This window comes from Thermobia domestica, chromosome 5 (assembly GCF_964235325.1).
Source record: "Thermobia domestica chromosome 5, izTheDome1.hap1.1, whole genome shotgun sequence".
NCBI classification, from domain to species: domain Eukaryota; kingdom Metazoa; phylum Arthropoda; class Insecta; order Zygentoma; family Lepismatidae; genus Thermobia; species Thermobia domestica.
The window spans coordinates 175,542,828-175,557,767 of record NC_137458.1 but is presented as its reverse complement, the minus strand read 5'-3'; the positions used below and the strand labels follow the sequence as shown (position 1 = coordinate 175,557,767).

The 14,940-nt window shown below is 34.4% G+C and overlaps 1 protein-coding gene across 1 annotated transcript in view; it reads left to right on the top strand.

Moving 5' to 3' along the window:
* The window catches only part of LOC145686296 (venom allergen 5-like), a 112,723-nt gene that overhangs the window by 75,716 nt on the left and 22,067 nt on the right, over positions 1-14,940 (top strand). Inside the window, exons 3-5 of the mRNA XM_081759431.1 lie at positions 2,057-2,218; positions 7,542-7,626; positions 14,218-14,341. Coding sequence (XP_081615557.1) covers positions 2,057-2,218; positions 7,542-7,626; positions 14,218-14,341 — 371 coding nt within the window. The remainder of the gene's footprint in view (positions 1-2,056; positions 2,219-7,541; positions 7,627-14,217; positions 14,342-14,940) is intronic.

The following is a 14,940-nucleotide window of genomic DNA, read 5'->3' as shown; positions in this document are numbered from 1 at the left end:
TTACGTATCATTACAACAATTGATTATATTCAACAAAGTGTGTGGGAAAGGAAACACAAATTCGTCATACTATAAATGTTCATTATAAATGTTCATTTAATGGATGACTCGATGTTGCTTTCAATGAGGTCCGCACTCAATAAGGTAATCCACGTTCCAAGCTTGCAGTATGGTTTCTGCTTCCTTACTTGTTGTGTAGGTGCCCTGGGTTACATAATTGTGTTGTTCTAATAGTGTTACTTTTACTGACAGATTTGAAAGTGATAGTTTTACCCATAAATATTGAGTCAACGTTTATAAATTATTGCTATCAAACATCGACATGGGTAAAACGTGTGACATTACATCACAGAAAGCCACTAGAATTAAAATATTAAGTGAATATGCCAAAATTAATGCTGAAATATCCAGGATTATGTAACTGCATAAAAGTACAGTGGGTAGGCAGCTGGCCACGATTTGGGACGCAGGGTGCATAAAAAGTGGAAAAATTGGCAAATGTGGTCGAAATATGAAATCTTTGCCTAGACAGAACAGTGCACGACGGTTGTCTTGCAGACAGGCTTAAGTCATCGGCAAATCTTGCTAGAAGTTGGAGGGAAACATCTGGTGTCGACGTTTGTCCGCGAATACTGAGACAGAGGTTAAAATCAATGAGTTTAAGTTCACATAGAGCTGTCAAGAATCCATGTCTTACACTGGTACAACGTAAAAGGCGCGTAGAGTGGGCCAAAACTAACAAGGATTGGACAAGTGACTAGTGGCGCAAAGTTCTGTTTAGTGATGATACGAAAATAACCATTTATGGCAATAATTCACAAGCTAGAGATTATCGCATGACTGGTGAAGCACTTAAATTCTGCGTGTGCTGTAAAAACTTCCAGGTAGGCTACTCTACCAATGTAATGATTTGGGAATGTTTTTCTTTTAGTGGAATTGGTAACATTCACATTTGTAATGGTGATGTTAATGATCAAAGTTATAAACATGTTCTTGAAATGATAATGATACCTGTGGGTAGAAAATTATTCAACGGTGGTTCCTTTATTTTTGAAGACTATTCTACCCCCTGTCATCGTGCCAGAGTTATAGAAGACTATATGCTGTTCTAACGTCATGTTACCCAACTTCCTGGGCCTAGTAAATCGTCCGACATAAACCCAATTGAAAATTCATGGAGTGTTTTGAAGGATAAGGTTCGTATTGAAGGATAAAACATTCTACAACGAGAGTTGAGTTAAATTCAAGCAATAAACGACGTGTGGCAACACTGCATTTCAATATAGAAACACTACAAAACTTAGCAATCTCCATGCCACAACGATGCAAAGATGTTATTATTAAGCGTGGACATCCAATCAAAATGAATTGGGTACACTTCACTTAACTTCACTTACTTTCTCTTCACTTAACAATTGGTGTCATATTTTGTTGAATATCACCAACTGTTTAAAGATATGTAACTTGTATGAGTAGATTTGATTCTATATAAAATTTCCTTTAATTTGATGTATATATCATTGTATATTTGTGCATATTTAGGTAGAAACTTCTTTGAAATCCTTATAAATGCGTAAAATTCCAAACGGATTGCTATTAATTTTTTCATGGCTGTATATAAAAACAATAATGAGCATCTATTCCTTGGGACATATATGCAAACAAGAAACGACCAAACAAAAAATTTAATAATATTAATAAGGAGTCTAAAACCCTGATTGATATATAATATTATATATACGAGTGAGTATATAGATAGATAGATAGATAGATAGATTCTTCGTATTTACTGAGAAGGCAAAATACTTTTTTGCTGTATTGTAAAGCCTCCCTTGGTGGAGAATAACAGCACTGAAGTAAAATTGAAGTAACTCTAATTTCCATGCCATAAGTTCTGCATAAAAAGCAACATTTCAAAATTTCTTCCGTTGCATTATGGTCACTTGGTAATAATGTTAGTTTAATAGAGGATTCTCAACAATTATGTTCCATTTCTTATGCCAACGTTAATTATTATTGTTAGTGTTTGTTGAAGGAATATATTTTATATTTACAGTCTGTGGCTGCTAAATGTGGGCATCGAAGTTATGGAGTGAATTCCACAGAGAAAAGAATTATACTTGATCACCACAACGAGTTAAGAGCACGGGTTGCCAAAGGATTAGTGACTGATGGTTCTCCAGGACCACAACCACCTGCTAGCAACATGTATAAATTGGTTAAGTGTTATTTAATTATTATATGTTCGTAAGGCCTAAAAGTATATGTTCTTGTCGTCTTTCTCAGTTTTATCAAGCCAAAGACGCCCATGAATAATATTAATTAATAACAGTACGTACTTTTTAAAAAACTCAAACAACGTATACGTTTATTATTATTATTAATAATAATATAATTGTACGGATATAACAATTTTCATTTACGAAAAAAAATATACTTTTTACAAATTCCTGTCATTTTATTACTATTACACGACTTCAATATAAGAAAGACATTGTCTGTGGCTTGATCTAAAAGGGCCGAATGTAACTTTTTGGCAAAAATGAGATACTCTTCAATTTTAAGGACTATAAATGGATGTTTTCTTGTGCAAGAAGAGCAAGTGTCAACACGAAATAGTTTGGAATAACATTTATATTAACATTTGCTCCAAGCAACAGATATATATACGGTATACGATAGATAGATATACGATACGCTTAACCATAAGGAAAAGTTAACACTGTTAATTACCTTATAGTAATCATTTACAGTAGTTGAACATGATACTTTTAATCTCGGGAAGAAATTTTGGATAGAAATATTCAAGATTAAATATGTCTAAAATGACCAAAGATTGAACTTGATTCCCTTGTGCACCGTAAGCGCCACTGCATACTGTTGTCTGCGTGAGAGGTTAGTGGATCACACTCTCTTGTATGGTATCTGTCCTCTATATACATGAAAACATAAATTTAGCTTACTTAGTTCCTGGTTCAGAGAAACGGTTTGAACTGCTTTTGGCAAAGAATAGTCTTCGTATTCAATTGTAGAAATTGTGAAACGAATAAATCATAAAAATCTTCGTTTTATCACCCTATGATGATTTTCAATAATAATAAAAATAAAAATAGTAATAATAATAATAGTAATAGTAATAATGCTTTATTTATAGAGCCAGGAACAGCGATCAGTCAATGTAGAGCACTACGACAAAACTATATACTTAAAAGTGTAAACATTAATAAAGAAACAGGAATAAAACGTTCGCATACAGCTTATCACATAAACTCTTGATAATGCGATTATTTTACCTCTTTTAAAAAGATCTCTTTTAATTATATGCTCTTAGCTACCTACCTAGAAAGGCCTACTATGACTATTAACATACTTCATTTCCTCTCTTGTTCTAATATTAGAAACTTTCATTTAAAAATGAAATGAAATCTTTAAGTTTTACGTCCCACAGTTATGCCGGTTAGACTAAAGGAGACGGTGATGATGAAAGATAAGTGAAATGGTGGAATGAAGAAAGTGGGAAGAAACGGGAGAATCCCGAGAAAACCCACAAGCACGGTGTTTGTCCACCACAAAGTCCACACGGCGTGAGCTGGGATCGAACCAGGAACTTTCATTTAAATGCTTTATACTTTATACTAGAGTTGATCTAGAGAACCATAAAGGTGGATTATAATGCTTTATCAACAATACAAAAAATTGACGGATTTCGCTCGATATGAGTACGAGTGCTAAATTCGACAGATTAATATGCAGAGTCGGAAATCGAAAGAAATACATCAGTTCTAAACTTTGGTTGTCTTTGTATGATTAATGTCAAGAATCTCGTTTACTGATAGATCAGGCACACTATTAGTCGAACAATGGTAATTTTAGAAAGTGAACTCAACTCAACACAGTAGTCATAGGTATTCTATTACTGAATGACTGAACATGATTTTTCCACCGTTGGCAGTTCAAATATTTAATAAGATATCTAGAAGCAGTCCTCATAAAGGATCGACAATGAGATGCAGGTTAATTATGACCAGAACCAGGCGACGAGCCAGGATAGCGTCACGAATGTCCATGAAACACCATAGAACTAGCCGTCGTGAACCGTCATCTCCTCATTCTGGAATAATAGCACAAGTAGAATCTATAAGAGAATGGTCTGGCAGATTTATAAAATAAGCAACAGAGAACTAATCCAGAGAATGGATCTCAATGAGCTCCTGAAATAATTGCCAATAAGAATGATATAAGTTAAGATGTGGAACATGATTCGAATATCAAGGGGCAGAGCTGAAATGAATAGCGGAAAATGATCTCCACCACATAGATCCAGATAAACAATGCAAGTTAATGAACCATTGAGGGCTCAAGTGGAGAGAAAAGAATCAATACGATAGTGCCGGAGCCAATATAGAATGAGTAGGGCTGCTTGCCCTTTAAACGATGAACCCACTGTCTTCAAGAAAATCAGTTGCCCAATGACCGTGATCATTTGTGCGAATGGATCCCCATAAGCGGTGGAGCACGTTCAGATCTTTGACAGCCAACAAAGAGATTCCAGTTGATGGTAAAAATAAAGTATGTTGGCTGTCACAGAAGCTTCAAATCGACTAAGATATAATTAGGTAATTGTGATCGAGCGAGAAAGAAAACTCTCTTCGCCATTGCTTGCCTACAATGATAAGCCTCTGACACATCTATGGCTTTCACAACCAAGAGGTCAACCATTATCTTGCTTTTCATTTCTTTAGAGTGTGTAACATGACAAATGAATGCGTCAGCTGAAAATGAATTTCCTGCAAGCAAAAAATTACTTAGAGTGGTCAGGTAACAGTTGCTTCAATTCCTCGAGGTTAATTATGCAGCTGTTTATTACACTGAAACAGCACCAGGACAAACATTATCTCATGTGCCAATTACGGTCTACTCACTATCCAGCAATTCATTTTCCACAATGGGATTTCAACTTAATACAAGGACTTAACGAGCAGATGGGTATTTCGGTTTCTTCTGAACATGTGAGAGGCCAGGGTTGTAAGGACAATGTACAAATTAACCTAGTTTCATGCTAGCAATGTACCACGGAAAACGAACCGTGGATCTTTAGGTCACCGTTACGAACAACACATTTTGCTTTCAGATATTAGCTAGATGAAACTACAAATATGACGGCGGTTTTCGGTGCAGCAAGTTCAAAAATGAAATGAAATCTTTCAATTTTACGTCCCACGGTTATGCTAAAAGAGACGGTGATGATGAGAGATGAGTGAAATGGTGGAATGAAGACAGTGGGAGGAAACGGGAGAACCCCGAGAAAACACACGAGCACGGTGTTTGTCCACCACAAAGTTCACTTGGCGGGGGCTGGGATCGAACCCGGGACCCCGAACACCAGAGGTGAACGCTCTACCACTGAGCCACCACGCCCCCCTGCAGCAAGTTCAGTTTGCATGTAAATGTCAGATGTCAGGGTCGCCATAGATTTACGAAAAATAGCGACAACAGAAGTAAATAGAATAGGAAGTAAGGTTGACTCTCTCTCTTCGTGACGCTAAGCATCGGCAGAGGAAATCTCGATAACCATGATCTCTCGAACAAGCCTCTCTCTCGTTTATAGCTTGATCAGTTCCTAGACGAAGCAGAATGATCACACTTGCAATTAACACAACTATGTCGCTGTGCAGAGTTCCGAACCGTGACTCCCTTGAACACAATATACACAAATAGCAGCCGTCGTGTTATATAAAGTATTGACATTTACAACATCTTAGAGAACTAAGAATGTATGGACCAACTTTAAGACAACAATAACCAAACTTAACATTCTGAGTATATCCAAACTGAATGAAAAAGTCAGTAAGTAATTAGAAGCATTTCATCTTACTTCTTAATTTTGATCCGACCAGCTTCAAAGACTAACTTTGACTTGATCTCCTTTCTGATAGCGTTAAGAAGATTCCAACATGATATTTTTCGCGAACAATATTCAGTAGAAGTAATGGTTCTACTCTGACTAGAAGTTGTCAAATACTCTCCAATTTGACTAACTTTTCTGTTTTTTTTTTTTTTTTTAATAACGTGTCATTTCGTAGTTCACGTATATCCCTAACCTGTATGACTGTATATATTTATAATACTTTATTGATATCAAAAACGAATATGTCCTTAATAGTACTCAGGTGGTTACAATTGCTACTAGTACTTTCAATTATATCTTTAATTATAAGGTACCGAACCACTAGAGCCACAGCAATAATCTTTTCCTACATATAACTCTTGCTCTTGTGTTTTGGACTTCTTTCAGGGAAAATCCAGTTACGAGCAATATAAAGAGTTACTCATAGATTGAGTTATTTTAACTCAATAAATTGTAAATTCATGTGCTTGCTGCAACACTACACCGAAGAGTTCGCTCGGAGGACTTACGTTACTTCTCTAGCAATTCCATAGGCAAGCTCTCATAGTGGAGATTAGCGTGCCGCCAACGCAGTCAAGGAAAAGAAAGCTGCACTAAACCAATATTTCCGCTGACAAACCTCATGGTTCCGGAATACGAAAGTAAACGAAACAAAGAAAGGTTGCAAATAACCAAAACATTAGTCATAACTAGCCAAAACAAATAACATTTTAGATAGTTTGATGTAGAATTTTCCAAGGAATAAAATATTCTTCTGCATTTTTCTTATTTTATTATGTTTTAGTTTTTTTTATTTATTTTTGTCCTTTTCATATTCAGAATAACAAAGAAAAACTCTGGCCTCTCATATCAGAAGGTGGAAATTAGTGAGCATATACCTCATTTTGAGAAAGAGCCACGCGAATCATCTTCTTTTAGACCTGCACGAGTCACACGCGAGTCAGCAGCGATATTTGTGGCTCAGAGGCAAGTAAATGAGTGTTAAATGGTGGACGAATAAAGCTGCTCTCTCAGCTTCACCACCTTTTCAAGTTGAGGTTCAGCTGTTTGAAAAAGTCGTAAACTATACTCTAGTACACAATTGTCACCAGTGACATATTTATAAAAACGTCTCCGTGAATATTGTTTTAAAAAATATGAAAATCAAATTGCAATAGCCTTCGTGAATTATATAGTGTCGAAAGATGTCTAACATCTTCTCATTGTATTATTTAATCAGTACTATAGCGATAAAATTATAACTAAAAAAGAGAAAATTGATTTGTTACTCATAGTTTCACATTATATTGTAATATGTACTCAACATTTGTACCGCCATTTTAATGCAGACGCACCAAAGCCGAGTGGAACAAGTCGCAATTTCAAAACAAAGAAAATTGGTACAATAATCTTTTTTTAAAAAATGTGAAGAATTTCCAACGAAATGTAAGCCTTTAAAGTGTTAACGATACCCATAATATTGCACTCTTGTATTAAAATCTATTTTAATCAATTAGAATAGTACATTAATATACTACATATATTTTTGTACATAGAGTTTATACAGTACACAAATAGTATATTAATTTTAATGTTGCCACATGTGTTTAATATTTGTACATGATACATGACTAATTGCATTAACTTATTTCAGGAATGGGATGACGAAATCGCTAGGATTGCTCAAAGGTGGGCAGATCAATGTACTTTAGGTCATGACAAATGCAGGAACACGTTGTGTAAGTAGAATTCTAATTTTTACTTGAATTTCAAATAAAATTTGGAAATGATCTATTAGTCTGTAAAGGGAGAATTTCTATTATCTAGTAAGAACTAAAATTGATGATTGTACCAAAGTATAGAATGTTTTGGAACAAATATTTAAATACGTGTATGTATACTTTAGTTCGTTTCGTGTTTAAATGTGATGGAAATATCTTTAGAATTGCAGGAAAATGGAATGTTCAACTTCTGGTATATCCTGTTGTTATATTGCAGGAGTCAAAATACAATATAATAATGTTTGCTATTGTCTAATTGAACAAATTGTAAAGATGATCAAAATATATGGATTAAACTTCTAGAATTACCTCGTAATAATGATTTGAATAGCACTAAATTTCATCAAAATTATTCTTTTAATTTCTGTTAAGTCTTTATAAATTAAAGTTGAATCATTTTTGGTTAAATTAAATGCTGTCAAGTAATCACAGAAATCACTTATACAACGTGTTATTAACTGATGATTTCAGATTATACTGCTTCTTTGAACTGATTTCAAACCCAAATTGCTGTTGTCACCATTGTTACTAATCTTGTCACCGAGATTTAGAAAAAAATAAAAAGCGTTTCATTGGTTTAGATGTACAAGTACACATTTTGTCGTACACCAACATAGTGTTAATAAATAAAAGTTAGAAATAAATTCAGTATTTCTCAAACATATAAACAGTATTAAAGATATTTAGAAGCAGACAAATGCTATTAAATCGCCACCAAATCTTCCATACACACACACGAATTTACACTTAAATGCAAATTCTCTTAATTTTGCAAACAACTAAGCCGCTTACATTATATTACAGACAAAATCCTTTTAAAAAATATTAACTGACTTTGGAAACAAGTACTAAAACAGAACATTTAAAAAGTCCTTTAAAGAAGTCATATATTAAAAAAGTAATAAACAAGAGTTAAAACATGAAAGAAAAGTCACATATTCAAATACTATCACTATTTATTTTATTTTATTTGTTATAAAGAAATAACTTTACGAACCTAAATATTTATATTGTACCTATTAGCTATAGAAAAATATTGAAGCCTGCTAAACCAGACAAATTAATGCTTAACATAAAATTAGTTTCAATATTAATTTTACGAGCTCCGGAACCCGTATATACCGATGGAACTTCACTGGTGCCATTTCTATCATTGCAATATTTAATTTGGTCCTGAAGCTTATGCTTTTATCTCTTTCGGTGCATCTTGAATTTGCTTTATTTGATATTTCGTATGTTCTTTATTAGTCCATTAATGGTCCACGTTGATTTTCAGTTGTCTTTAACACCATTTATGTTGAAATACCGCATTATTTCTAGACAGATTTATGAAGGGATGGGAGTCTTCAGAGCATAGTAGGACGTGTAAAGGTAGATTATTTTCCAAAAAGCTGTGAACATTCGTACGTACACCTCTGAAGCCAGTCGCAAAGCATGATGTTTCTATAACAGCGCGAAAACAATTGGCTAACAGCTCACACATACTGACCACAGCGCTTTTACTGTGGGCTACTCATCACGTGACAGAATTTTATTTTCCATGTTCCAGCTCGCTGACTAGCTTCGCGCCACAAGTCATAGCTGATCCGAAAATAATCTACTCATACTAGGTTTCTGGTGCAAGAAACTATAAATTGGTGGTGAATCCAGAAAAATGAGCGCGCCCCATGAAGGAAAGATATGATTCTTTTTGTATTATTTCAACGAGATAACACGACAAACATTTTGGTCAATATATCACATTAATATTCTGCTCTCAATCTATTGCTAGTATAAAGTAGCTAATATTCCCAAGCGAGTAACATTTTGCGTCATTTTCGAACCTTCAATCACTTTAAGCAAGAATGAAAATTTAAAATCCTTCACTTCCTCAGATCTACAGGGACGTTCCCACATTCAAAGAAGGTTATAACCCTTTCTGTGTTAGTTCCATAGACTACAAAAGTATTTCTCTTTTGTCAATATTTCGACCAATAGTCTGCTCTCATTCTATTGTGGGTGCCAAATAGGTAATATTCTCAAGTGTTACAGCTGGCAATAATACAACACCTAAAAGATATTCCCTTTTCAGGTAATTCCAATAGTTCTTGCCATTTAACCAATGATATTCATTGAACAACAATTTCTGAAAGCTGAGAATTCTTGTTCACACTTCTTCTGTAAGACGTCGATGACATATCCTGGCAATACCAAATAGGCCCAAGACCAGGATCATTCACTGGTGAGTGACCAGTTTAGGTTGAAACCAGGCATTTAACTTCATGAAGATTTTGCTCCATTTGACGGTGAAGTCTGTGAAATGGTCAGAAAGTAAAGCTTTCCTAAATTAAGACCTCTGACGTAGATGTGCTAATGCACCAAGTTTCAACTCTTTGACACGTGCCCCCATGTAAGATTGAAATTTCAGAAAAATGAAAAACTGTACTATTTACACATAACTATCTTATGTGGGAACCCGATAAGAAAACATGTAATTCGCCCTCTAACAGCTTTGTATGAGAATGTTATGTTCCCAACAACATGAGTTTTCGACTCATTATAACTGCCTTTTTTTATAAACACACACCCACACACACACACACACACACATATATATATATATATATATATATATATATATATATATATATATATATATATATAGTACAAAAATCATATGGAGAACGATGATTAAATTTAAGTTTACTGTATATTTAATTAGTACCGTGTATGTAATTAGACTCACGTTCGAAATGTACTTACTGCGTCTGTCTTCAGAGTTCTGCACATCTTATTTTTAACCTCATCAACTCGGATTTACGACGAAAAAAGGAAACGAAGCTATTATACATGCCGTCCACAGTTACTTACAAGCACATAAGAATTCTAATAACGTAATTCTCAAGATTGATTACAAAAATGCTTTCAATCCTGTGGAAAGGGATGATATTCTACAGGAAGTGAAACAAGTATTGCCTCAATTATTAGGGAAATGCACGAGATAGACTTAAATCTCGACTCGTCTCGACTAGTGAGGTAATGTCTAGTTATAAGTCATGAACTACATATTCGGAAATTAACTTAACATACAAATCGTAGCTCTCATGTCATTAACTGATGTTTATCGAAGTTCCTTCACAGTCAGTAAGATTCAATACATAACATGCAAAGTCCCAAAGTGTTCCAATTTGGTTGAATAATGTACTGCAAGATATGTGGTACAAGGACCATCCATCTAAAATGCATATTACTTCGTCAGTACTCGTGTAGAGAGAGAATAAGAAATCAAACAGGAAGTAAATTGTCGAAAATGTCAATGAGGATAAATATCGTATTATATTTATTATCATTGTTCCCTACAAATCAAGGAATCTCTCTGCCAATGCTTAATTTGAATCATTCTGTCATTTCTATCACTTCTTTAAAATTTGTTAAATTGAAACCATTCCTTAAGAGGGGCATCATAATATCTTAAATACCAACTAGGAAAACTCTGTCAAGTAGAACTAAAGTCAAAAAATTAGAAGAAAATCACAAATGATAAGTCCTGGAAATTGGATGAAATCAAGAGTAAATTTAAAGTTAAAGGAATATTTAGTAAAGTGAAGAAAAATACTTTACGCTGAAAGTTGGTTGCCCTTAATTGGAGATAGATGCCAGTTTGACCGAGAAAGAAAATTCTACAGAGCCCAATGAAGCTATACTGATAGCCACCAATATTCATTCTTTAACAAAGTTATGCTCAACCGTCTGTCATATTTTAGTGAACGAACGATTCCATCAGAAGTATATTAGTTTATTTGCAATGGAATCTACCACTTTGTATTGACTAATTAAGATAACTACGGCTCTACTACAAGTTTCTTTTGTAAACAATACTTCCTCTTTCATTTTGATATCATTAAAAAGTTAATTAACTTTAGTCACGTTTACTTCTCATTTTAAACAATATTGCCCATTTCTCTTTACGGGACGCGACACAATCTTCGGGATGACATGTTCCACTTGCTAACTTTAAAGTAGAAGTGTATGAACGAAGTGGATATATTTCCTTTTCATAGACACAAAATTGTGATTTCTACCCATCCATAAACCCTGTAGCGTAATACGACAGAGTTCATCCCATATCCGTTAAAGATCAAGTTAGTAAAAGGCTGGAGATGGAAATGCGTCCGTATTGAAAAAATCTCTTAGAGAAATAACATTTGGTATTTGAACTTTTTATTTAAAATAATTTAACGCGTGTTTAGCGTTTTATCCAGAAAGGAAGAAAAAGGTGGGACGAAAGGTAAGCTTCCAATTATTGTAATAGAATGTCCTATATCGGGATCCCTTAAGATTAAAGACATTCGATCTAGAAAAGAAGAAAATAGGGTGGATACGAAAATGGGTGGAGGTTAAAACCACTATAGTAAGAATGCATAACCCAGAATCTCTTAAGATTGGAAACATAACATTTGGTATTTAGACTTATCATTTAAAATAATAAGACACGGCTTTCAGAGCTATTTTATGTTTTACCTAGAGTGGAAGAAATAGGGAGAACAGGAGAAAAGAAGTGAGTATATAATTATTATAATTAGATAGTCATATCTTAAAGTTCCTTAACGTTAGAGACATGAAATATGGTATTTGAATTTTTATCTATGATAATTAACTCGCGTTTTATAGTTTTTTTAAATATCTGTCCTAGAACAGAAGAAAAATGTAAGAAGGAAAAGGGTTGAGGGTTGGAATTATTATAATAAAATATCAATATCTGGGAATCATTAAAGTTAGACATGATTTTTTGGGGGGGGGGTGAATTTTCATCTAAAACAATTAAACACGTTTTTCTCAAAGTCTAGATGTTTGACCGAGAATGAAATAAAAAAGAGGTGGGACGCTTCCCAAACAGTCCCATACGGTAGTTCGAATTTTGTAAGAGCTTCAGCTTCGACGAATTCTACAAATATATGAAAGATATAGAACGAAATACGCAAAATATTGTCTACAGTAACGCCTGGGGCAATTCCTAGTCCCTCTCACTATATATTTTTTCCATCTAGGTAAGTTAGCACATCTTTTCTTCCTCACTAACACCTTTTCTTTCTTGTTTTCTACTGTTATATTTGACCTTCTTTTCGTCCCACATATTCCCATTGATTTAATTTCTCGATACATTTGTTCATATTTCCTTAATCTGTATACTTATAGTTGTTCTAAATCGTAACATTTACTCCCGAAATATTCTTCGTTGCCATTTCGATTTTTCATTATAACGTAATATTTAGTTTCTTTTCTCCTTCCTGGAGCTCCCTCGTGGCTAAGCGGTTAGCGTACGCGCCTCTGGCGTGGGAGACCCGGGTTCAATTCCCGGCGGGAGCTCATGTGGTTCGGATTCCACGTTAATCAGTAGGTCCACGTCTCATATAGCCTCGCTGCTGAACGGACGCTAAACTAAAATCACCTCACCTCACCTTTTCTCCTTCCTCGATAGTGTTCTGTTTCCATACTCCCCTCCATTTTCTCCAACACTATTTCAGTAACACGGCTTCTTTCCCATGTCTGATTCTGATTCTATGATTTTGTCAACAATACAAAACACAAACTCTTCCAACCTCTCATTTCTTCTCAATTTACAAATTCTTCTCTTCAATTCTCCAAACGAATGTATTTTTCGTTTCCCATATTTCAACTTTCAGCGTCTAACTCATTGTATTCTACATTTCCCCTGACCATTTTTTTAGCTGATTATCGAATTATGTTAGTAACAGTTTGTGATAATATATCTGCATCTGTCACATAGAACTTCATCGTTATTATTTACTATGCAATGCTACAGTTTTCATAGTTTATGTTAAACCCTTCCTTTCATTACTGTCGTCAAGTTACAAAATACCCTTTTACTGTCCTTAGATCTTTTAAATGATTTAATTTTTTATAATGCACCCATTTGGGAAACTAATATTATAAAATTATGTTTCCTTTCTAGTATTAAAACTAGACAACTGCGTAGACAAGATACAGAAATATTTGATCGTTGAACTGGTACTGAAACCGGTAGGTTTATATAGGTTTCTCATTTACTGGTATTTTTGGATTCACTGCCATCCCAAAAGATGAACTCGTATTTATCTATCTTTCGTTCTTTCTTTCTTTCCGTTTGTCTGTATCTGCGTTTTTCCATTGCTAATAAAAGAAATGAAACCTTTAGTCAAGTCTCTCCCGTTATACCCTCTGAATTAAGGAAGACGTCTAATAAACACAATTTAAATAATGATGAAATAGTTGGCGAAATGAATGTACTAGATGAAAAAAGAGAGAATCATGAGGAAACGCAAGAGGTGGTGCTTTTAAACACACTGTCACATGACCTTGAGTCTAATCAGAGACGCTTCGTACTAACGATGTGGAACGAATCATACTGTGTCTCCTCCCTCTTATGTAAAAACAAAATAGCTTTAGAAAATTATATTTCAAATTCAGAAGTTAATATACGCATTGATTCAAACAACTAAAATCAATTACTTCCATCTATCCTTGTTGATTTTGTTTTCTCTAATAACAAAAAATATTTTATACTTACAGCGAAAACTTATGTTGGTCAAAACGTGGCATGGACTGGAAATATAGAACTTGATTGGAAACGTGCTATTGACATGTGGTACAACGAAGTGAAGATTTTCAATAGCCACTCGGTGTCAAAATACGCGTAAGTACAGCATATTCTTTATCCTTTGTTTGATATTACACTGTAATGTATAGTGGGCCAAATAAATTCTTGAAGTTCGAAATCAATGAGTTAGGCAACCCAACTAACGCCCGCTCCAAGATTAATTACGCCTGGTAGAGTAGCAAGAACAGCAGCATGAAGTTGCCTCCACCTGTTAAAAGAACAAATCGTAAAGAGTGATTTTGTGCAGGAGTAAGGAAAAATGCTGGCTGACGAAATAACGAAAGGGAGTCTTTGCATACTTATACTCACAGTACACAGCACAGTACCAGAAAAAAATATATGAACACCAGAGGCGCCGATGAGACTTTAATAATCTTATAATTAACTCAAATGAGGGATTATATAAACAAGTTAACTTCCTTCAAATGACTATACATATATGAATATCAAATAATATACGGATAGATTATGCGGTCTCGTATGTATTAGGTTATTTTTTAAGTACACACAAAGCCTTGCGCTGAGTTTTGAAACTATTAACAGTAGTCCTACCTGCAAACTAATTAAAGTATGGATGGATCATGATGTAATGAAAATTTCGGGGTACTAATAGGGCCTGAGCTCCTAGGTTTCGG